This window comes from Zeus faber (genome assembly GCF_960531495.2).
Source record: "Zeus faber genome assembly, chromosome: 2".
Lineage (NCBI taxonomy): Eukaryota > Metazoa > Chordata > Actinopteri > Zeiformes > Zeidae > Zeus > Zeus faber.
Window position 1 is genome coordinate 21,235,229 of NC_137189.1, and position 26,093 is coordinate 21,261,321.

Sequence of the window (26,093 nt, forward strand, 5' to 3'; positions counted from 1 at the left end):
GAAATAATCAAACGGGATTAGAATTCAACTCCATTCAAAATTCAGCGCTAAATTATTCAAGTGTTTAAAAAGGCTTAGAAGTTTTTGTGTGTGTGTGTGTGTGTGTGCGCGCGCGTGTGTGTGTGTGTGTGTGGCGGCGGAGGGGGTGGGGGTGGGGGGCTGCCTCTTTTCTTTCCTTTTCCGCATTGTTTCTTCCCAGAAGGTTGAGGCAGCGTTGTGTAATGACGTGCACCCGAGGGCCTTTCCGCAGCTCTGGCCCTGGACGGAGGGCTGATCTTCCCTCATTAGCGCTCCCCGAACTTCCCATCCAGACCTCCGCAATTACCGCGGGCTGCAGGTCTGCTGCGGCAGAAAAAAAGAAAAAAAAAAAAAAAGAAAAATCCCCCCCCTCGCAAAAAATGTACACACGAACCAGACTTTACTGACTGACGTTACAATTATCTCAGAGTGTGTGTGTGTGTGGGGGGGGGGGGGGGGGCGGATTACACTAGTTTATAATGGCATCTAGTGTGAGTCCGCATAGAGGATGAAGTCATTTCACACTCGTCTGTGAATGAAATGAGAGTTGCGTCGATAGCATCTCCACCCCCCCCCCCCCCACCCCCCCCACCCCATTCCAACACTCTCTCCGCCAGCCGCGCTTTTTGATCTTCCAGAGGGACGCCAAAATGATCTCTTTTTTTTCTTTCATTTATTTTTCTATTTTTTTTTTAAACCACAGCAAATCAGTGCCGGACAATCCCCCCGTACACCCCGTTTTGGTTTCTCGCTCCCCGAAAGAGCGGAGCCAAGAGTTCAAAGCAGAAGCCAAGATGAGACGAGCGAAGCTCCGCGGGAATTGCATTAGCCGCCTGTCCAACACTTAAGACAGAAAGCCGACGTTTTGTTTCCGGTATTGTTTCCGGTAAAGTCATTTCAGACATTTCTGAAGAAGATGCTGCTCTCTCGGTAACGTTCTGCTGTGTGTATTACTGTTCTTTTTTTTTCTATTCACCAAGCTGGAAACAACAACTGTGGATTCAGCTGTTTGCTACCTTTGGCAAACTGACGGTATGTACCCACACAACATGTCGAGTGTAAGCGTCAGCCCCAACGCCCGAGTGCTGAGGCCGATGCGGAATATCCTTTAAACTGCAGCTCATCTAATGGCGGCAAATTATTGTTAGAGCAGATATTAAGGTTTAAAGATGTGGATATGTGGGGACATGGCTGCCTTGATTGTTTCTATCTGGTGGTTTGAGTCACCCACCCCCTCCAACACGCCAGGACTGCCCTGTTGCCCAAACTACAAAGCTCTGTTTCCATCGTGCCAAGATGGAGGAGCCAAGAAGCCAGGCCGAGTGTGAAGTCAAACTCAAGGAAGGGAGCTGCTTGGAAAACAAATCAGCATCGCCAGTTTTGGCAGAAGCTCAGAGAACAACTGAATTAGAACAAGGGTAAGAAGGGAGGGCTCACCAAACTGCCTGACGGTGGAGGACTTATGATTGTCGGATAGACAGCATCTTCCAGTTAATTTTCCTAGCGTGCTATTTTCCATCAACAAACAATGAGTCAAAGAAGCGTTTAAAAGAAGCGTGTGACAAGTGCGTTCTCCTTAAAGAATCACTCCTGTTTTTAATCACACACACACAAGGTTGTGGCCTGGACTCACATAGCAATAAACAAATGCGGAATCACACTCAAACAGCCGCATAAACAATTACGCTCACTCGCTGTCGTCCCTCTTAATCTTATAAAGATCGCATAACTTGAATTGTCTCGCACAAAACAGACAGAGAAACACACACACACACACACACACACACACACACACACACACACACATACACACACACACACACCTTCTTTATATCCGAAAAAAAAGCAACACGCTGGGAAGAAGAGTTGAGCCATGAATCATGACCATTATCATTAGGTTAAGCACCAAGGACCCCCAAAGGCACTCACTCCCCATGGAGAACGGTGTTCCAAATGAGCCTGATTGTTATTATTGTCCTCCAAATGAGAGTGATTAGTATTGATGTCGAAATGAGCGGCGGGGTTATTACTGCCCTGATTATTATTGTGGCGGCGTTATGAAGAGGAGCAGGCCCGGCTTATCCGCGCTTCATTCACATTTAATTCCACTGGCTGGCTCTTTTCACGGACAAAGCACGTCTCAACATGGACACAATGACACACACACACAAACGCATACATATACTGTATGCATGCATACATGTTTAATTGTAAAGCATGGGTTGACACAAAAACTTAAGAAGACACATTTGCTCATACGCATATACACACCGGCTTTAACTGGAATATACAGTACACCGATCAGCCACATTTAAACCACTGACAGGTGAAGTGGATAACATTGACCATCTCCTTACAATGGCTCCTGTCAAGGGGTGGGATATATTAGGCAGCAAGTGAACAGTCAGTTCTACAAATTGATGGAAATGGAAAAATTGGCACACGTAGGGATCTTGTCAGGATCCCGCCCTGTGTTTGTTTTATGTTATTCTGTCCCTTGTTATCTGTCTCTCTCTAGCTTTCTCTGTCCCTCTCTAGTTCCCCCTGTCTCTCTCTAGCTCCCTCTGTCTCTTTCTAGCTCCCTCTGTATCTCTAGCTCTCTGTGTCCCTGTCTAGCCTCCTCTGTCCCTGTCTGGTTGCCTCCTCTCACCATTCAGCAATCTTGCCACCTGTCTTCACCTTCTTCATCCCTCCTCTTGTATTTAACCTGGTTCCCGTTCACTCTGTCTTTGTCAGATCGTTGTGTGTAATTCTCTGTCCTACTCACTCCGTGGTATGCTCTGTGTTGTTTCCACTGTGTTTGTATCTCTGCCTGTTTCCCTGGACTCTGATTCTCTGCCTGATTCCCTGGACTCAGATTCTCTGCCTTGTTCCCTGCCGTTAAGTTTGCCTTCTGACTCTTCTCCTGGTTTTAATTCCTGCCTTTATGCGATAAACCTGTGATCCTTGCACCTACTCCTGAGCCTCTATTGAGTCCTGCATTTTAGTTCACCTGACTGATCCTGACAAATCTGAGCGACTTTGACAAGGGCAAAATTTTGATGGTTAGACGACTCGGTCTACGCATCTCAAACACAGCAGGTCTTGTGTGGTGTTCCTTGTATGCAGTGGTTATTACCTACCAAAAGTGGTCCAAGGACAAACGGACAGAGTTATGGGTCATGGGTGCTCATGGGTCATGGATGCCCATGGGCTCATTGATGTGCATGGGGAGCGAAGTCTAGCCCATCTGCTCCAATCGCACAGAAGAGCTACTGTAACACAAATTGCTGAAAAAGTTCATGCTGATTATGATGGAAAGATGTTAACATCCAGTGCATCGCAGCTTGCTGCGTATGGGGCTGAATGGGCTGGTCTGATGAATCATGTTTTCTTCTACATCATCATGTGGATGGCCGGAGTAAGGGTCCGTTCCCATCAAGCATCTGGGGGAGGTGCTGGAACAACAAGCCCGATCCATGGAGGATCCACCTCACAACCTACAGGACTCAACGGATCTGCGGCTAATGTCTTGATGCCAGATACCACAGGACACCTTCAGAGGTCTTGTGGAGTCCATGCCTCGATGGGTCAGAGCTGTTTTGGCGGCACCAGGGGGAGCTGCACAATATAAGTTGTTATTAGTGGTGGTTTTAATGTTGTGGCTGATCTGTGTCAATATATGGACTATTATAGGTGTATGTACATAAACACACAAATTCTTTGTAATTACATCCAAGAGACTGCCTTACAACTATGCAGTACAATGAGTGAGGCAAACAAACTTAAACATATCAAGAGAGTTGGTAATATCTATTTGTTAGGAGCGGCTACTAGGTTGAGCGAAAGGAAAACTACTGCTAGTCACAGACATCACTGCTGCCAATGTGTTCAGTGTTTACCAGAGACTAGTGTGAAATGATTCATTCTGGACTGTACCAGACCTAAGAGAGCAAATGAGACTGTTGTATTCCTCTTTGATGGAACTATTGGAGTTGTGTCAAAAATTGTCAACTTTTCAACTGGTGGAGTTGAGCATTGTTTTGTCATACTGAACATGATGCAGGGTTTGTGCGACCCACACCGACCCATGCTGGTCGGAAACCATCTGACCAGTTACACCAGCACTACCAACCTGGCTGCTCACCTCTCAACCAGTAACACAAAACAGGTCTACCACCTGATCACCAGTTAAACCAGCTTGAGCAAGCTGGCCCACCAGGTAAATCCAGCAGGACCAGCTAATGACCATCTAAGTTTTGTAACTGGTTCCAGCTGGATTTTACCGCAGGGTTTAGTTGCGTCTGGACTGGAGCCAAGAAACGTTTCATTGAGGGGTTAATCAGATACTTCCTTAAATCTGTTGATCTTAGTTTATTGCCGAAATAGCGCAGAAATGTGGGCAGGGCTTGTTCTGCAAGTATTTTCTCCCTCTCCCTATCAAGGACTTCAAGATTATCCAGCACAAAACCCCAGGGGTCTCCCGCATGATGAAACGATACTATAGGGTGATGTAAGGGTGCTTGTTTTAATTTTGTTTCTCATAAATTGTTTTCCTGTGTTAGTTTGGTGTCTAAAAATGCACTAAAATAAGTAGAGTACGGATGAAGCTCTTGGGTACTCTATACTTAAGCATATCACCCTTCAAAGATCAATGTCGTCATTCCGTTTTCAGATTGTCCCCAATAACCTATATTAGTTAGCTAGCCAACAACTTAGTGTAACTAGTATGTGAGTACATGTTATTTCAGTACTTGTGGTGAGAAATATTTTCCACCAAAAAGTGCACACATGGAACTCGGGCACAAAGTGGTAATTACATGTACACACTACACTCTCCTCCATGTACTAACCTCGAGGAGAGATGGCGGCATAGAGCAAACCCAGAACGTCTCAAGCATCTGGAGACAATTCCCCTTGTTCCCCCGTGTAACGGAATAAATAAATCACCGCTACATCTGGCCAGATCGGCTGCAATGAGGCTTGCATGCGTTCATTTAGGCAACATAATCAACCACACTGTTGTTTCTCCATCTTATCACTTCTGCTAATCATTGTTTAAATAGTCTGTGTCAGTCTGTTCATGACTGTGTGTGTGTGTGTGTGTGTGTGTGCGTGTGTGTGCTTTTGTCTACGCTTATAAATGTCAAAATTACGGGTATGAATATGTTCTTATACGCATGTGTTTGTTTGTGTGTGTCTGCGCGCGCGTGTGTGTGTGTGTGTGTCTGTGTGTGTGTGTTCATCTGTCAGGGTGGCTGTCAGATCAGTTCACTGATTGGCCAATACGACAGGCATCAAAGAACGCCCTGGGAGAGGAAAAGGAGGGGGTGGTCTGCTCGGCTGTCAATCGCTGCCAGACAGAAGGGCAGCTCAGCCAACACGTCACTTGGGCCTACACAGACAAAACGCTGTACACACCTCCATACACACACACACACACACACACACATACACACACACACAGACACACACACACACACACACACACACACACACGTATGAGCATCCACATAGAAACACACATAATGCACATCTCATGGAGACAAGAAATAAACATACAAATTCAACTATTAAATACCATGTCATTATTACTACTTTGTTTGAAACCACCCCAGCTTGCGCATAGACACATACACATGTGCACATCTATATGTAGTTGCTGTCATTATTTCTCTTACCCTGTCCCTCACACACACACAGACACACACACACACACAGCGCGTCGTCAGTCTCTCCACTGTTTGACAGAGTAATTATGACGTCCCAGGCTGAGCCCGCCCAGGGCTGAAAGGTGAGACTTATCGATCCCGCGCAGGAGGAAATTTATCAATGTCTGCCACTCGGCGCTTGACACGGACCCAATCCACTTAGAACGGCATGTTCGGGCCTCCTCAGAGAAGCGTCGCTGCGGTAGGCTGTGTGGCAAGGCATGGTGGTGTGGGGGGAGAGGGTTAACCTAACAGTGGTGGTGACGACCTTCTTCTGTGGTCTTGATAGTTGCGTAGAGCAGAGAACTACTACAACTACTACCTCAGCCAGGGGCAAATGCATTTTGTCCCCACTAGGGGGCGTTTCTTATCAAAATGTTTTGGAGTTTTGATTTTCGTATTAGTACGTGAGGTAAAAATAGGTTTACATTATTGAGGGTATGTGTATGTTCGAACTTTGGATGATTTAAATGTGATAATTACAGTTGATTACACTTTTTTCTTTTGATTTTGCTTTACATTTTTCGGTTCAATGCATTTTACCAATTGTTGTCTTTTTTTTTGTTATTACTTTATTATTGTTGCCACATTGATGTGTGCTACAGTAACACCATAATTTAACTCTGAGGATGAAAAGAGTACGTATGTATGTATGTATGTATGTATGTACAGTATGTTTATTTTGAATTGCCAAAAAAACTCCATGTTTTTTACTTCAGAATAGTACACATGCCTGGTCTTTCAATGAATATTTCGGACATTCCCTTTAAGCAATTCATGATAATAATTACAAGAAAAAGGCAAATGAAAAGAGGAAATTAACAACAACATTCGAAAGAAAAATGGAAAATAGAATACCTCAGATTTCAAGCGGATCGAAACACTGAAGAAGCCTGTGAAGTGTCAAAAGTCAAAAGTCATTTCAGCTAAGTCCATGTATGCTGTACAACACGTTCCAACTTGACAGGAGACAGCAGAATCAATATTTTTTTAAATTAATAAGAAATAAAAGATAATACATTTCAAAATATCTTCCCTTAAACAGGAAATAACTACAGAACCGCACAATAGAAAGTTAGGTCTCTTCAGTCACTCAGTCTGTGCCGGGGTTAGGATTCATGCCCTTGAAATTTAAATAACATTTAGTCATTTAGCAGACGCTTTTATCCAAAGCGACTTACAATTGTTCAAACACCGACGGACGCAGCCATCAGGAGCAATTAGGGGTTATGTGTCTTGCTCAAGGACACTACAGCATGCTAGCAGGAGGAGCCTGGGATCGAACCAGCAACCTTTGGATCACTAGACCACCAGCTCTACCTCCTGAGCTACCATCCCCTGTTAAGTAAGTAAAAAAATACAAATAGGTCCTCTAAGTTCAGAGACATCAACATGGTGCTATATCAATTATAAAAGCGTGGAATAAAATCTTTCATATAGTGATTCAAATTTACATGTGGAACAGTGTCAATTTTAAAACACATGTTTCTTAACATAACATTTCTGACATGTCAGGCACGGGACCAAAGCGCTCCTGTCAAAATATTTCGACAGGTTTTTACAAACCTACTCGCAGAATGTGTGTGTGGGTTGCAGACAGGAGAATTTGTGTGTTATTGTGAGATCAATGCATTGAAATGTGGCTAACCACATGTGTGGGCGTAGCTTCAGAAGACAGGTTTTACAATGTCAAGTTCGTGAATAGACTGAGTTTTGGAAACAAATGTGCTTGGCCCGCTTCTGCTGTTGGCCTGGTTACACTAGTCTGTAACTATAAGGGTTTGCATTAATTGATCTAATCAGAATACTCTAACATGTTCAAACGCAAGCTCTCCTACTCATTTTCTAAAGCTGCATATTAGCATTGTTCACATTTCCTGACTAAACCCACGGACGTGTGGAAAAAACATATTCTCATTGTGGCAGTTCCCCTGCCACATGCCACCCAAGTAGCTTTTCCCGGGCTCCTTGACACAGAGACACAGGCAAGGATGTGAAGGTAGGATTTAAACTTACAAAGATACAAGAACAAAAGACGTTAAAACCACCGGAGAGCATGTCCCAGAGCACCGTCAGCAGGATACTCAATAAGAACTCTGCGGAACTTGAAGCATGAACTTGATAGTGAGAGGAGGTGGGAGTGGCTTTGCTTTACATAAAGATGAAAAAAGATTTAAAAAAATAGTGAAATAAAACTTAATGTAATTTATTGACAGTACCCATATTCCCTAAAATAATGCCCAGGGCTTTTATTTACCTCAACTGCCGTCTGGGTGCAAAGCTCAGGACACAGTGGACCAGCGATCACTCTCTCTCCATCACACAATCCAATGTCCTGATCCAAGGCAGAACATCCCTTGGTTTACAATGTTTGTATCATACAAGTAGAAACTAACGAAAACAATAGATCTAAAATAAGAACACAGTAAAACCAGAACAGGGACTGCACGGGAGCGCGGCACAGTGCTGGAGGAGAAAAAACACACACACTGACTCAGATTCAGCCTTGTTTACCCGTTTTTATTTGAGGAGATACGGTATATATAAAACATGTTCCAAATGTCGAGGCTCCAGGAAAAACAAGCTTGTTGACCCGGGAAAAGGAGGAGGTTGAATGACCCGGAAAGGGAGGTTGAAGTCTGTCCCCTGCCATGACACAACGGCATTTGGACCAATCGCGACAAGAGGAGCTCTCAGAACGAGAGAAAGACGAAAGACAAAGTTTGCCTCCGTGTCTTGCGCAGAGAACAGCGCAAGAACCCAGATCTTGAATCTTGAATCACTGCATGAATTTGTTCTCATCATGTTCTGAAGACGTCTTTTTACTCAAAAACTTCTACTTCTTTTTAAGTGTACCTCCACCTTGAAAGACAAACGGGTTTATTGGCAGGATGTAATATGCCAGGAGCAGATGGGATGTTGTCAAGACCAGAGTTCTCCTTCCATGTGTGTGTGAGGATGGGCGATTTAACCTGTGCTCCTCGATTGCTCTGATGAGCAACAGGTGCACAGCCACCCTGATCCTGGTCCCAATAAACAAGACCCAAGACAGGTGTAGCTGCTCAAATCACACCACTCCCACACCACATACCTCCAACATCAAACTGGGAAACTGAAACAGGGTATCCCATACCTAACATCATGGTTTGAATAACGGGGAGGATTGACCCCCTACTTAAGACTTGGACCCCCCCAAAGGAGGTAAAAGAAAAACAGGTCGGAGGGATCGAAACGTTTATATATCCTTCTTACCTGCAACGCTAAACATTGCAATGTGTTTCCTATATTCATGCCAAGACGAATTTTGTAATATGATTTCAGACACCCCTAAAGTGGACCATACCAATAGCTTAGCCTCGCACTCCGCGGAGCATCTCCGCAGTGGAGGCCATGATCTGCAGCTCAGATCAGAGCGCTCTTTTCCCTCCAAACAAATCAATTAAAAACAGCATGTTTTTATTGTAGATTTATTTATTTTCCTCCGTTTTCTAATTGAACTCAGTCACCCCCCTGTAAATTTAGTTTGTTAAACCAAACTAAATTTACAGAATTTCATGTTTCAGTTGATTGTTACTATTTTCCCCCTGCACTGCCCTGTGTGCAAATAATCCTATTCGCCTTCATCTAGCAATGCACACTACACCAGCACCTGTGGACAACTGACTTTGCCTGCAGGCTGCATCTACACCTTTATTTTTACCAGACAATGACGAGAACCATTTCCCCTCTCACAGACCTGATATTATTGATTAGGGCTAAAGCTGCGAAATTACAAACTATTAGTTAAACTCTTCTCCTGGTTCTGAAATGACAGAGAATCGGCAGAGTAATATATATATATATATATATATATATATATATATATATATATACACAAACACCTTTTACAAACATAGTGCATACACTTCTAAGCTTGGCTCTCAACTGATTAACCATGGCAGACTACAATATATCATCAAGACTATGTTTTTTTCTCCTGTTACGGAGATTTACTCGGTGATTGCAGATTTCACCGGCAGATAAGATCATCCTCTCACGGCCCATTCCTCCAAGGTGCTGCCATTGAATCAACATTAGTTCAAGGAAGTGGACATTCCAGGTGAAATCTACAACACTGAACTTAGAGAGCACACCAGGCTACCTCACTTAATTCCCCCCCACACCCCCCCTGTGTTTTTGCCTCAGGCCGATCCTACTAAAGAGAAGTAATTTGGCTTATCTTATCCTAGAGACCTAGCAGCTGCTTTTTTTATTCTTTTTTTGTGAGGTCTTTTTTCTCATTTAGTCCAACAAAGATTGTCCTCATAGATTGACCTTCTCTGTGCCTGCGGGCCGTTGCCCTCATGCCAGTAACTAGATAACACACTCTATCAGAGATTTGAGAAAATCATTGGGAAAGCAGTGGGGCTGATAGTGGCATCAATCCTAACCTGACACCAGCCTGGGTCAACCATTTATCTCTCAACACCGCCTCTGGTCACAACAGCGGCCATCTTGCCTTGCTACAGCCTTCTTTAATAACCTTGGCCGCGTCGCTGTGCCGACTGAGGGGGTGAGGCATCGTGGCGAGCCCTTCGTCTCGCGTCGTTCCGTCGTGTGATCGCACCCCTGTTCTCGGTCGCCGACTTTGGAGCACGGAATCAGAAATCTGCGCTACCCGTTTGTTTTGAAATTGACTTCACGGTCTGACTCTCTAACATGTGTATACAAGAACACACACATACACACACACACACACACACACACAAACACACACACAAGCAAAACACTCATTCTAACACAGCCAAATCCACACGCTTAAGAAAACACTAAACCATAACAGCACACACACACACACACACACACACACACACACACGCTTAAAAGCACAGACACACACACACACACACACACACACACACACACCAGACTTGTTAAACAAGAGGGCTGGAGCACATGAACTAGTTAAGCATGAGGCTTAATGCGACTCCGCTGTCATTAATTCCCCATGGTGTCTACTTAAATGCTTCTATATTGGCGAAGGAACGAGGCTCCCAAAGGCCTCCTCGCACTGGGAATCATTGTTTTTCACTTACCAACAATGAACTTATGATCAGAGTGCTCCGAGGCTTTCAGCTAATGCCCCCTAGGAGCCCCACAGACCTGCAATGAGTGCTTGTGTGTGTGTATGTGTGCCCGCATGCGCATGTGGATGTGCGGTAAGGTATATGCGTTTGATACCATGCTGGTCAAGCCACACATGTCTATGCATATGTATGCGTGTGAATGTGTAATATAAGTTTTGAGTCAGTGAATAAATTCCCCTATCTGCCTGGGCATATGATCGCATACATATGCGTGTGCGTGTGTGTCTGTGTGTGTTTTCCTCCCACTGAGGCCGGTGGAGAGCAGCGGCGTCTCCGAGTCTCATCTCCGCGCTCCGTGGCACTTGCCGGGATGAGTGGGGAGGTTAAATGGGCTGTCATCAATCTCAATGAAGTGCAATTATTTTCTCACTTATTAATCATTGCGGGCCCTAATAGCTGGTGGCAACACCAGCCCCACCATTCGTCAAACTTAGCAGATTTCTGTAATTTTGCCCCCCCGTTTCCCTCTCTAATGTTTTTTTGTGTGGACTCTGGCAGATATCTATGGAGGGTCCGCAATAAGTCTATGCCTCCTAGTATCTATCTCCTCCTCCTCCTCCTCCTCCTCCTCCTCTTACCTCCGCCTCTGAAACTAACCGGAGTCGCTCGCCGTTCCTCTGCGTCCGGCGTCAGTGAGTGATTCTCTCTATTTCCCAGCCAACAGATATCTTCATGGTCGGCGGCGCTGCAGAGTCTCGCACTTTATTTGCAGGGCACAGAAGAATATGCGGTTTACTCCACGGCGTGCAAGAAATCTAAATTCATGTGCATTACTCTTACGGCTGTTTTGCATACAGCAAGGTGTGTGTGTGTGTATGTGTGTGTGTAATTGAATGTAAGTGTGTGTGTGTGTGTGTGTTGGACAAACAAACGCTAACCCTCACCCTTCCCTAACATTTCATGATTTATTGATGGTGAAGAGGGGAGTTCAAATTGATTGTTTTGAGATGAATTGACTTGGGCTGGGGAGCCATTACAGTGGCTGCAGTGCTGTGTGCATCCACTAGAGGCCGACCGGAAACTTCATTAGTTAATAAGTGGTAAACATCTGACATCTAGCGGTGGAAAGGCGACAGCTTTCTAGAAATAAAACCAGAGGCTGTATGAACCAGCTCAAAATATAAACTGGTATTAATACTACGACACCCATGATGAACATGCGGCGACACGACGTGCGATAAAAACAGCGGCATACCTGCAGCTCCATGGCGGGCGGAGGGAAAAACATGGGAATTCACAGCTGTGGTCTGAATGAAAGATTAAAATGAATGAATGAGTGAATCGTAAAAATAATGCATTGAAAACAGTAAAAAAAAAAAAAGACAACAACAAAAAGGGGCGACAGGAAAGAGACAAGCGTGTGCGGCCGTTACTTGGCAGTTGCGGTTTATTTGACCTGAAATTGAAACCGAAAGAGGAAGTGACGGCTTTAAAGTTCGCGGGAGAATAGGCATCACTTCCTGTTAAAGAGTTGAATCGTTATTCCACTTCGGATTCACGTTTGGACTTTTTTACTAATATCCAACTGTCGGGGAAATGTAGCCTTTGAATTGCAACTAACATTAAATTAAAATTAAAAAAATTAAAAATGTAATATAAAAAAAAACAACAATTAAATTAAATTAAATTAAACAAACCCTCGCCATTATTTAATTAATCACATGTCATAATTTAACTGCTATCCACAACTATAGTATAGACCGTTATGGAATGTTGGACTAAATTACATCTAACAACAAAAAATATTCCCACATTGGGGTCCCAGAGACGTATCAAATGAGGTCTGTGTTCGAATGTGTATATAATGAGTCAGGTGTCGTTTATCACGATGAATCTAAGTCTGTTCACATTGGTGTGCAAAGATATTCCAACTTTCAGCATTTCCCCCCTTTCGGCGAGGAAATACTGGACGTTTCACGTGGCACGGGGCCCGGACGAGACGCACGCACGTACATGCGATGCGGAATGACGGCCACGAGATGCCAGTGTCGTTGCACATAAGAAGAGGTCACTATTGGATCGATTTTCCTCAGGTAGGGCGACATAATGAACAAGCTACACCAAGTAAACCAGCGCAGTTGTTAACAAGCTGTTTGCTTGTCAAGCCTGACACCAAGACAACCATCAATATATGAAAATAAATATTATTAATCTCTTCTTCTCCCGCAGAGTTACTTGATATAACTTTGGGGTTTCTCTCAGTGGCTTGGCAGCCGACATAATATGCTCATCATATATTATAGGATGCATTGCGCTGTGAAGCGTCCCTTTGATCCGTTAGGGGGAATGCTCCTTTACAAAGGGACTCTGATACCGAGCGGCGCGATGTTCCAAACATGGGCATGTCTCCGCCCAGTGTGTGTAGTCTGGACAGGAAAGATAACATTGGAAACCGGGGCAGGGTTGAGGCTCAGGCGCCACACACGCGACCCGCGTAGGAAAACCTTTAACAGTTGATTATTTTCAACGTTTACAACGTTGCAGCTGCACGGCCGCAGCGCTGCGACACGCACGCACGCACGCACCCTGTGGCGTTTCCTATTCCGCCGCTCCTGCCGAAGCGGACTTTTGAAACATTCCTTCCTGCTCAACTTTTGGGAAATATGTGCTGTCGCTGGGAAGGAATGCGGCGGATTCTTCTGCCTCTTCAACTGCGCCCTTTCCTGGAAACCGTGCGTGTACACGTCGTGTCCACCAGAGCATAAAGCGGAGCACTCGACCCTGCCCCGCGGAGCGCCGAGCCTGCCTTGCAGGCGTTGCATCTGGACCGAAACCGAGCATGCACCTTTGAAAGGTGCACCTACACCTTTGTTTACTTGTGTTTGACTACACAGCCAGCGTGCCAGTGAGCCTGTGTTTTGGTGCACGATCGTGCAGAATGCGTCGGGGTGACCATGCGTAGCGCGGGCTTCAGATGGAGCCTTTGGCACCAGCTGCTGTGGGGATATTCTAGCAGAACACGCTGTCTGGCACTTTAATCGCTGCAACCATGAGTCAGGAGCTGGACGAGATATGTCTGTCGGTGCCTTCCTTTGCCCCGGATCGGGGCACCGCTTTGCACGGCGGCTCCGCCGAGCCCAGTCCACACGTCGTGCCCGCGGGGACTTTCTGGCAGGACGCGGCCGTCGGCCCCGGTGCAGTCAACTGTCCCGGGCTCCTGTCCGCGGGGAAGCCGGGCAAGAGCCGTCAGGTGACTGTGGCCTACGTGATCAACGGTGAGCTCCAGCAGCACAGCGGCGCGGAGAACATGGCCCTGCAGAGTCTGAGGGACGCCTGCGACGCGGTAGGCAGCAAGTTGGAAACGGTGCACTTCGGAAAACTGGACTTCGGAGAAACTGTGGTGCTCGATCGCTTTTACAATGCAGGTGAGTTAAAGTGGCGGTCCATGAGGTCGAGAGGATTGCACTTCAATCCCCGCAATTCCACTAAAAACGAGGTCGGGGTCAAGCCCTCAGACCAGTCAATTTATTTTCTCCAAACTGTGCTGATTGATTGAGTGATTGAGTTTTTTTCAATTTCTCATTTGATTTTTTTTTTCCATTCTAGGGCACTGTTCTTTTTTTTGTTAATGTTCACCCATATCAACAGTTGAATAACCACAACTAGCAACGCCGGTTCGTCAAACTCCCAGATGCTTCCTTTCATTCTTTCACATGCCCAATCTTTGCATAACTATCAGAAAAGGCGGACCCTGCCACCAACAATGGAAACACCATATAGAGGAGCACATACACAACCTAAATACATTGAATGGCTGTTTGTTCTACAGTCCCAGCTAAACAAAGTGTCAAATATGTGATTTTTTTTTTTAAACAAAATAATCTTACAGATTGCTACGTTAACAGCCCACAATATGCTTACATTTCAGCAATATTACTTCCGGAGTAGAGAGAACTGTGAAGTCCAAGAGTGAAAATAAAACCCATGTTAGCACGCAGGTCAAGAGGTCACAGCGTGGTTGCGTCACCCTCTTCTTACTTAGAAACCGTTGCCTCTGCTAGTTGCTATGGTTTCCATCACTACTTCGCTAAGGTGGCATGATGACACATTGCATGTCAGGGATGGAGCTGCAGCCTTCCTAATTCAGCGTGGGGATCATCATGCAAACCAGCCTTCATGGTTGTGGGGGTTAATTATCCACCACTGTGCATCATTGTTATATACCCCCCCAGATTCCTCCTCTAAACTGTGTGCCCCCCCTGTCCACAAGAAGGGTGCTGAAGTGTTATGGTCTGAGATCAGTGCATGAGGCAGGACTTTCCATTGGAATCTGCGAGGCAGAGGAACTGAACATGAACCGTTTGATTAAAAGCAACTTCCCTTCTGCTCTTTCCGATCCTTATTATTCCGATCCTATAATCCTTCCTCTTGTATGTATCCAAATACTTTGTTTTAAAAACGTTTTTCATGGATTATTGCCAAAACCAAGATAAATTGCCTGCCGTAAGGGTCGGCCAAGTGTGTCTCAACATCAAGGCATTCAACAAAATCTTTCTGTGTCTTCCTTGGGACCTGTTGTGGAATTTTCCCATGAATTCATGGGAGGCCTTTTTCTCCGTCGACATGTTTAAATGTATTAAGAGAGATGATCAGAGATGGAGGCCAGATGCCAGTCATTTTAAACATTGTGCCCCATCACAGGCATATGTATGCCATCCTTATTTGGGAAAGGCTGGGTTGCCAGATCCACATGCTCGGCATAACAGTTCTAGAGCAGGATCTTGAGCTACGACACACAGGGAAGGCTTTTAGGAAGTGGGAGAATCGTGACACTCACTGGTTTTCCATCTTCACACCGACACTCACCCACTGTCATTAACCTGTAATTTAAGCTGTTTCTTCGAAGCCTCAGTTGAGTTGTCGCACCTAATACTCATGTAGGTCATCACCTAATTAAATCAAACATTTCCCTTCTTGTCAGCTCAAATATTCCTCATATGAGTTCATCGCTCAACATCCCCGCACAATAACACATGAGGTTACTGGAACTTTTACGGATTGCTCAAACCTGACTCCATGAATTTCCCCTCTTGTCGCTTTGTTACTTTTTGGGACGTAAGCCGTTTTCTTTTGGCTTGGCATATTTTCTGCACAGACGTTGAAGAAAAAAAAAAAAATAAGTACAGGGAAGACGCAGACACAGAGGGCCCACTGTCCACAGTGTCAACATTGAGCAGTGTGTTGTTGTTGTGAGTGCCAGATTGAGGATTGTGCAGTGGAAGATCCTCCCATTCCACTTGCTTTACATTCGCAGTCTGGCCGGCCTCGCCACTGAGTGGTTTATCCCTCGCCTTGTTTACTTTGCCTGCTTGGCCACCGATCAGAGGTCAGAGTGCATAAGGGAAGAGGTAATTAGGCCACATGCTACATACCAGCGTCTGTTGAGAAGCTGCCTTTACTTCGCGGGAGAAGAAGGTCAGGTACATTGTGTGGAAGGGAGCAGAGCGAGGGCCTTGCCATCAAAAGCCCAGTCTGCGTCCTGCGTCTTTTTTTTTTTTTTTTTTTTTGCATGTTCAACTTTTGAAGAGAAATCTATATTTACCCTGCAGCTTAGTCAATGAAAGCCGCCGATGTAACGTCACAATGAGAAAGTTATCACGCTCATTCATGAACTCTTATCTGCTCGTGTTCCACAGACCGAGCGCGGTGATGTCAGCGTTCCTTTGCACCACGGATCACAGCGTTTATTTTTACGACATAAGACCGATAAGTGAATGCATGCTTAAAACACTTTCCCAAAATGAGAGACCTATGGTATGCTCTCGTACATCAAATCTGCTCATGGCGTCACACCAGGGTAAATATCTTCAGTGCGCTTGAGAGAACTGCTTGTACTGGAGTGGCGGTCGAACAAGTCTCTCTTTCATGTGTTATCAGTATGTCAGCGCAGGTGAATGGCAGCCCAAGTTGGCAGCTTGTATCCCAGGGATTTGGCCTTTTTTTTTTTTCTTTTTCCTTCCATGAGGTAGCCAGCGGGTGGAGGAAAGATTGACTGGGCTAAGCTCAGTGATGAAGCTTGATATCGGTGTCCTGCAGCAGCTGCTGGGGGCCAATCAGTGGCTCCATCTCCCCCACTGGTATCAGTGGGACTCCACCACTGTAGACATACTAAAGTAGGGCAGTTTAATATATGCAAGCCGACAAAGAACAATCTCAGATGAAAATATCCCCAACACCAAGGTGAATAGCTTGTGCCGGGGACCCCCAAACACACTAGCCCCAGGTCCAAAATAGCAGATTAAATACTACATGCTCGTCCTTTCGTGCAGCATACTTTAGCATCTAACTATAAAGTAAGGAATCTCTGTATGTACTGTATGCTATGTATGTCCTTCCATTATGTGTTATTAACAGTTCGATCTACCTCACTCTTGGCGGGTGTATTGCTGGGGAACCAAGGACATGCTGTGTAGAATTAGGTGCAGCTTGGACATGTGAGGCGTGAATATATATATATTATTTATATTTATTTGTGACAAATAATCTCTTGAACTTGAACTTGAACTTGAACTTGAACAGCGAGTCAGCGGGGGACGGGGCTTCCCGTGGGAAAGAGCGAGCCAGCAGGGGGGTTGGGGGTTTTGTCGTGAAAGCAATTGGCCCGTTCCGTACAGGCATGTTTGGTGCGGACACGCCACATGTGTATTATTAAACTCTGAATAACAAGCGTACAGAGAGTTAATCAAAAAGCGTGACTTATGTGGGTTTTTTAAAATATATTATTATCTATCTATTATTTATTATTATTATTATCTTTTTCTCCCCGTGAGAGAGTGTATTTCCCTGGTGTTTTTCACCGCTAGTCGCCACCACTTTCTCCCAACAGGCATATTTTGAACGGGCACTAGTATGAGTAAAAAGAACGATGGCTTTTCAGATATACTGCCAGACAACTTCCTTTCAGCACATTGATGATAACACTGAATAGAAACGTTTACCAGCGTCTTGCATTGTGGGATACGCTTACACGTACTTGCATACTACGATATTTCACCTGAAGTACTATGTCACCCCTGGCACTTCTCATTCTATTTGAGGTTTCAGACGTATTAAACACTAATGCAGTGTACTAAATAGCATTCTGGTAATCTCATTTGGATGCAGCACGTGTCGTTCTTTGCTTTTTGCTCCTTTTTGCTCTCTGTATATTGTGCCCGTGTTACCATATCAAGGAATTTGGATTAGTGGTGAAACCATGTTCACTTGTCTCCCAGCCCTTACAAAACAAGACCAAAACAAATCCCAGTTGTGTTGAAGCACTCCGGTTTAACCCAGAAACCCAGCAGGAAGTAAATAGAAAGCAGGCAAGTTTGGGCCACTCACACGGCAGCGTCGAGTTTCTCACTGTTGTGCTTGTCAGCCTCGGATGAATTCACATTCTGTTCCCAGCGCTTTCCCCCCTCAGGGGGCCATGGCACCGCGGTTTGTGAAATACTGTATCTCAGTGTCTGAAAAAGGCAAAAAAGTAGTGGAGGGAAAGGCGAAGGACCACCCTGCCTGGGTCCGGTGCTACTGGCAGATCACTCATTTCCTGTGACACAGCGTTTTCAGGGCTGGGCCTAGTCTCTTTCCTACACATTGAAGCCATAGTTTAGAAATAAAGGTGCATTAATTTGCCTGCTGGGCAGGGCACCTCAGCCATTGAATAACCATTGTGTTTTGCATTTCCCATATCTTCCAATGGGGAATTTTGGAATGCAATCGCTTGGTAATCGTGTGCCAAGATTTTATCTGCTGTTCCAATTTGTTGCTTTAGCCCCATTAGAGATATTGGATTTACATGATACTGAACCTGACATTCAAAATTCACGCAAATGGTTGGACTGTATCTAGAGTTCATTCCCACAGAGATGGGAGATTCCTAGCATTCCACTCCGCCTTGTAATAAAACACTTGAGACAGTGCATCAAGCGTTTTTTCTGTGTCTGGCACCCGTGACTAGAGCCTATTTATTTTTAATTAATGCATTTTCTTGTTAATGTTGCAATAATTTACTTTTTTGTGTTGAATTGGACTTATCTAAAGATTAAAGCAGCACTATGTAACTTGTTTTTTTACTGTCGTAAAACTCGGTCCGGTGTCCGAAAATAATTTATTTTACCGGACAAATTTGAACTCTACACCCTGCTACCGGTGTAGGTACCAGATGTGCTCAACCTGGCAGATCGGCTCACCCGTGCCGTCGGGGAGGAGGAGAGGCTACGTTATTACCCAACATTTTGACCGGAAAGTTTATAATTTAAAGTTAAAAAAAATCTATATATTTTACCGGGCATAAAAAACTGTAATTACCGGTGGCAAACATCAAGGAAGTGAGGCAGTGCCGTAAAGCGTAGCACATTTTTCCTGCGGTTTTGTACCTGAACACAGAAGTTCTCCATATTACAAGTCGGTGTACCATCAAAATGATTGATGATGAACAGGACCTGTGATGTTAAAATATATGAAACATCAACCTATCCATCCAATCATAGGATTTGTGAGGGGGCTATACAGTGAGGGAGGCAAGAAATTTACAGAGGAGCTTAATTCCAGGCTGGCTTTTGTCAACATGCGTTGCTGATAAGGGCTTGAAAATTATTTGGAGGACAGTGTCTCAAAGTTGTCTTGAATAGTGAATGATATGAATTTGTCTGTTTGAGAGATTGTCGACGAGCCACGCAGTAAAAACATTTGCTCAATTTCTCTCTCTGTTTGTTCACCCGGTTCAGTTGGTATAATGCGCGGGTGAATCAGAAGAGTTGTTTTCGGCTCTCAGTTCTCTCAAAATGAATTATTTTGGGAGAGAGGGAGCACTCAGGGCTCTTCTCATTCGGAATTCAATTCAAGACTCATCGGCTCTGCTCGTCTGCGCGCCTGACTCGCAGCTCGCGGCTCTTTTTCGGTCGCGATTCGAACGTCAAATCCGCGGTTGAATCCACGGTCGCTACCGAGTTCCGAATGAACGACTCTTTTGCTGGAGCGACTCCTCACGCCTGAGTCGTTTACGAGATTTGTTCACTACGCACGAATTGTTCGCGAATCTTGCATCACTACTCCCAGAATGATTCATTCACATGTGAATGCGTTTTTATCCACCTTCACTGTTCCTCACGGAAAATGTACAAATGGTGAACAAGGTGATTATGAATGAAAATAAAAATGAATTAATTCAGCTGTGGGCTGGATCCAGGAACGGGGCGGGTCACGATCCAATGTTGACAATTGCGGCAGCAGAAGGAATCCTACAATTTTGAAGCAGCCTTTCCTTTTTTTATTTTATTTTTTTTAAAGTGAATTCCATTGGAGGCTGGATACAGTAGAGTCCTTCCACTGCCACGTTCCATTCCACTAGCGCAGGCCCGGCTCCAGGGAAGCTTCCCCTGCACTGCTCCGCTGGTGTTAGCCTCATTCCCTCCTTGTCCCTTGGCGATAAGAGAGGGGAAACATACGGAGGACTCCACTTTCAGTGTTTATAGAGGTGATTAAAACTCAAAAATCTTAGTTACAACTGTTGGCTCTTTCTCCAACTTCACATGGTCTTTATGTTCCTATGTTCTGACATCTGGGAGCCTCACAATTAAACCTCTGCTCCTCTGGTGAGCCGTCGGCCTGAAGGCAGCCAATAAACTAACCCTGTTGCCTAAGTTACTTCAGGTTTGGGACATTTTCACATGCACGGCTTCTCATTTGGCATAGGGCCAGATATTTCTGTCAAATATTCAAACATAAAAAAAAAAAAAAGAAAACGGTTCCCAGTCTATTACCTCCTTTCCCACTGCACCGAAATCCCGGTAACACTGGCAAAGATCTGGCATTTGTCATCAGTGGGAAAGGAAAAACACGGGTTTCAGTCCCGGGTCAAATGACCCTGCAATAGACACAGGTTTTAATCGGCTCCACCTCCGTTCGGCTCCGATGTGAACAGGACACCTGGGTTGACCCGCTAGTTTTGGCCCCCTTACCGGCACAATGCGATGCATGTTGGCGTTCCGGACGTTGGCACGTAAAAAGACATGAATATTCATGTGTCATTCAATCATTTCATATCCAATTTAGAATCCAAAACCAGAAGTTAATGACTTTTTTTCCCACATGCGGGACCATGTTGTGAGTTTGGGGATCGCACCGTGGGAAGCACAGCGGAGAACCCCACGCCCCAAGCCGGTCTCCGAGCCGGAGGTAGCGTCTCCACTCCCCGCCGACGAAGGACCGGTGCACCAGCAGCATGGATACTTCATGCTGCTTCTACTGTAGTGTGGGGTCGTTCACGAACGATCTCATTCTTTTGAACGGCTCGAAATACCTTTTTTCCAAGTTTTACGGTTTTATGTCGTTATTTGTTTAAGTTGCTGTCTCCTCTACTGTTTTGTTCCCAATCACACTGGAACCATGACACGCCCCTATTCCGGCGTGTTCGTGACGTCAAATGTGACACACTACAAAAAAACGGCGGGTACAATTAGTGGGGTTTTTTTAAACCCGCTAATTTTGGTGTAAAAACGGTATATGTTTATTTAACTCCTCACCTTCTCTGGTGGCACGGTGCCATTAGAAAGGCAGCCTTTTGTTTCTGACGTGAATACGCTGCTCTTTGTGAGGCTCGGGGGGAGGAGAGAGACAATGAGTCTGTGTAATAATCCATAGCACTTGAACGGTCTCCAGAGATCTCTTTGATCCTTCCATTAGGTTTTTTTCCGCTGGCAAAGCGTACATGGAACTAGTGGAAACAATATTTAAGGACAAGCTGGCAGGCTAGACGGGCGGGGTGCAGCGATGCTCTACTGAGTGGATGAGGGCTTCCTGGGTATCCACCCTGTTCCCACGGAGGAGCCACAGCATTGCCGTCCGAGAGGGGTGGGTGGGTTGCTCTTAAATGCCGAACTGTAACAAATTCTCCCTCCGCTGCTTTCAGCCGTGGGCGAGCGAATCAATTTACTTTTGGCCAGTGGCCATGTATCCTGTCATGATGGCTTTTGGCCTTATTTTCTTTCATTTAGCTTATTGTGGTCCTGCAGATGGGGGGGGGGGGCGGGGCTTGAGTGAAACCGTTGATCTGATCAAGATGATAGCTACAAATTGAATAACCAGGGGCTGCTTCATTTACGTCACGACCTCACATTGTTTCAGTGGGCCTGTCAGACGACATTCTTATTAGTGTTCAGTAGGTCACTTACTTGACTTTGTTCCACCCTCTTTGTGTTCTCTTTACCTGGGACCTAAAGGTCACATGCTGCTCGCGTTGTTACAGACGGCTGACTGCCTGGATCCTCTTCAGTTGTGCCAACTGTTAACGGCAAGAGACAGAATTCTTAACGCTAGGATGAGGAAATGCTGGTTGCTCCAGGAAAAATGTCAAATGTTGTGGGGTTTTTAGCAATGAGTGGCTGCATTATTTATAGGTCTAGACTTCACACGCTGAAGGCATACAATGCGGAACGGCAGGTTAGATGATGCTGAAGAAAAAAAGCATTTATGGAAACTGATTGTTTTCGCCGACTCCACCAGGAGATCAGACGCCGCCGTGCCCTGCCATGATTTCTTTCCCCCATACGTCTCTGGAGGATGTCTGCATCTCTTAATCACACCGCTATTAGTCCAGCCCTATTATGGGGAACATTTTGCGTTGGCTCGGATGCTTTTTACAGCTCCTACTCCTACTAAAGCATGACCTGAAGTTTCCAGCAGCCAACACCTATACCATTAGTATGACCACAGCCCCTTACTCAACAAACACACGGGTCCAAAGTAGAGCTGGGTTTGTGTTGAGCCTCGGCTTCTTCTAATGGCCTGTTTGCATTTTGACCTCTTTCCGATGTAATATTGATGGGGGCCTCCTGTATAGAGGAGAAATGAGATTGCTAATGGTTTATTCATGTAAGAACTGTTGACATTCAACTTGTGCGAGTATAAAACCTTGTGTTCCTCCAGAATCTTTTTAAGATTCATTTCAGCAGTATCGTCTCATCTTGAAATGGACATTCACTGCTAGCTCTCAAAAATCTCAATTTATTTTATTATTATTATTATTATTTTTTTTTTGCCCAGTATGTTTCAGAGCAAATGATCATATCGTGCGCTTGAGTCAATCACATGTATGCATTCTATTGAGCAAGATAATTGCCTCTAAACTGCGTTTTGCGTCATCGCAAATGTAGAGCATTTATATAAAATGGGCAGCACGGCATGGGGTCAGTCTTGGTGTGTGGATTAAGGTGTATCCCCCCCCTGCTGGTCACCATGGGGGCCTTCTTTGACCTTTGAGACAAATATCAAGAAGGTCTTTAAGTTCTTCGTGGAATTAGTATACTGACATGCTTTAAGGTCCCCTCCCACATAGGGACCATCCCTACTCAATAGCAATCGCTCCCGTGAAAACAAGTGGGTGTCTGCGGGTGCTTCGTGTTCTGCATTTCTTTGTACGCCGTCTCACAGTCCCATAAAGATTGTCTGTTTGGCTTTAGATGATCCCATTAACTTTGCAATGTCTGGCTGATTGTTTTGCTACTCTTCCCCCCCGAGATACTCCTGCCCTCTCATATCAGAGATTGCCCGGCGGTTTGGAATGGATGAGAGGCTGTGTGCTCTTAAACACATTGGTTGGAGCTGAGAGGGGGTTCGATAGTTCGATAGACAGCGATGAGAAATCAAGGTGCGGCCCTCTCTCGGCTCACGACCGCAAGCCGTAGTTTGTCCGTAAATTTCGAACCTGGCTTGGTTATTCCGATCAGGGCTGCGACGATAACCGCAATACAGCGTTTACATGACATCATCGCGGTATTGAGTCGCTGCTTCTTATTGGATCCCTGCTGCAGCTCCACTGGCCACATCAAGTGGACAGGGTCCACGCGGCATTTCTACAGTCTACATTACGGCACTCTTTTCGCAAAAGGTCTTTTTATTTTTCATCTTTGTGCAACTACACAGCCATTTCCATAGAAACACGAGATAAAACTACATATAAATGTTTTTTGTCAAGAGTGCAATCAATCAAGGTGTCCAATTGGAAAATAACCCCCTGAGATGGACGTGTCCGTTATTATTACGAACTTCACGATTCTCCAAATCTTCATTTTGATTTTCGATTAAAACATATGTATTTTTTTCAGTTCTTAAACACACCTAAACATTTAAGAGCTTTAGCAAAACTAGACTTTAGAATAATTAAAAATGAGTTACTTATTACACTACTTTTAAGTTACTCACTAAAATAAGCACAGAAAAGTGGATGCAATTTTTTCCAGAGGGGAACGCTGGTAGTAAAAGGAAAATGACTACCTGCAGCAAGGATCAGAGTGATATTTTCTCCTAACAAAAGCAAAGAAAAACTCTAGTTTAATTTAATTTACTCACTTTCCTGCTGCTGCTCTGCTGTGGAGCAGATCGCAAAATCGCCTCTGAAAAAATCCCACCCATGTTCTCACAGTCTGGTCTGCAAGCCGCTGGTTGGGAACCTCTGCACTAGAGGACATGCCGTCGGTGATGATGGGGGTTTATTTTCCACTCTTATCATCACATCTTTGAAATTACTGGACATTCTGGTCAAAGGTGCGCTCTCTCGCACTTCGCACACTGTTGCATTCACTGTGCAACAAAGTAAACGCACATGTGTGTGTGTGTATGTCTGTATATACAGTATATGTATGTGTGTGTGTGTGTGTGTGTGTGTGTATACAGTATATGTGTGTATGTATGTATATATATATATATATATATATATATATATATAAAATCAAAACGGATTTGGCTATTCAATGTGAATAACGGGGCATTGCTGTCTGCGATCGGGACAGACTGAGAGCTGTGTATATAAAAATATATTTATGATTTCCCTTATTTATAATTTATAATTGAAATGTTATCCCTGTGCATTTTTGTGAGCTTCTATCTGTTTTATCCTGTTATTGTAATGCACACTGACTGACAAAAAAGTGCCATCCCCGTCAGTAAACCGCAGTACCGCAGTTATTGCTTGTTGCTTTTCACCGCGGTAAGAAACATTTCATGCCGTCACAACCCTAATTTGGATACTTTTCCCTTTCAGAGATGATGAAGGAAGATATCAGCTTGTCAGCTTGTGTGAAATACAATTTTTATCTCAATGCTCTTTATTCGTGAGTTGCAAAAGATTGTTAAACTCACATATTTAATATGCTTGGGTGTGATTCGGCAACAGCAACCCCAATTATTTCCTGTCCCTCATCTAAATTCTAATGAAAGGAGTGCCTCTGACAAAGCCAGCGCGCTGTTAAACAGAAAAAAGGAAACACTCTTTGGCTGGAAATCCAGTTCCTTCTGTAATTCGACACATGGGAATAGTTGGTGTTATAGCAAGTACTACTGTATACAAATGCTTCTCACTGGCTTGGTGCCGCTACTCTGCTACTCTGTAGGGTTTAACCTGGTCAAGTGTTCAATGTATTCAGAAAGAGTGAAGAGTTAAATCCATCTACTCTGAGAAATGTTTCAAGGCGTGACCTGTAGTTCAATCATTTGCTGTACTATTAGACTCATTGATCAATTCCTGATACGTTTGTTCTGGATACATTGATTTTCATGAATGACTGTGAATGTCTCTCATCCATCTCCCCCTCTACCTCCCGATGCTATCGTGTCTACAAAAGTGTGAATACACACCCAAAATCAATTAAAAAGAGAAAAAGTCATGCAGTGCATTCTTTGACCCAACCTTACTAGCGGGGCCAGTGTTTTAATGTGTACGTTATTATAAAATATCTTGTTGGCTATTTCAGTGTGACCCTCTATTCCTCATGAAGAGAGATAAAGGTTGTAGATAATACTATTCTGAAAATGCCTGCCGGGCATGATGAATCTATGAGAAATGTCCAGTAGTAAAACAAACAGGCAGTGGGCATTGCAACAAAACTTTCGACGTATTTACATGAGTCTAGTCTCACATTCTTCAATAAGATAAGGTTCTTCAATCTGGATGGTTTGTGAAGAAGACAAGCCGCCCACTAACCCCAAGCCAGCGTTGGTGGCAGCGTTGTAGGGTTGCGAACATCCAAGGACGTAAACAACATGGAGGTAACCACCTGACCCTTGTCCTGCCTCTGTCCACCAGACATCGCTGTGGTGGAGATGACGGACGCCTTCCGCCAGCCCTCCCTCTTCTACCACCTTGGCGTGAGGGAGAGCTTCAGCATGGCCAACAACATCATCCTCTACTGCGACACCAACTTTGACTCACTCCAGTCCCTGCAGGTGAGCTTTTTCTTTTATTGCATTAAAGGGGACCTATTATGCTTTTCCTTATTTT

The 26,093-nt window shown here is 44.7% G+C and overlaps 1 protein-coding gene across 1 annotated transcript in view; it reads left to right on the forward strand.

Annotated features, from left to right (window-relative positions):
* The first annotated feature begins 13,443 nt into the window (after positions 1-13,443).
* Positions 13,444-26,093, forward strand: part of map3k5 (mitogen-activated protein kinase kinase kinase 5) — a 65,932-nt gene continuing 53,282 nt past the window's right edge. The window contains exons 1-2 of the mRNA XM_079996630.1: positions 13,444-14,199; positions 25,899-26,038. Of these exons, the coding sequence (XP_079852756.1) occupies positions 13,824-14,199; positions 25,899-26,038 (516 nt within the window). The 5' untranslated portion in view covers positions 13,444-13,823. The remainder of the gene's footprint in view (positions 14,200-25,898; positions 26,039-26,093) is intronic.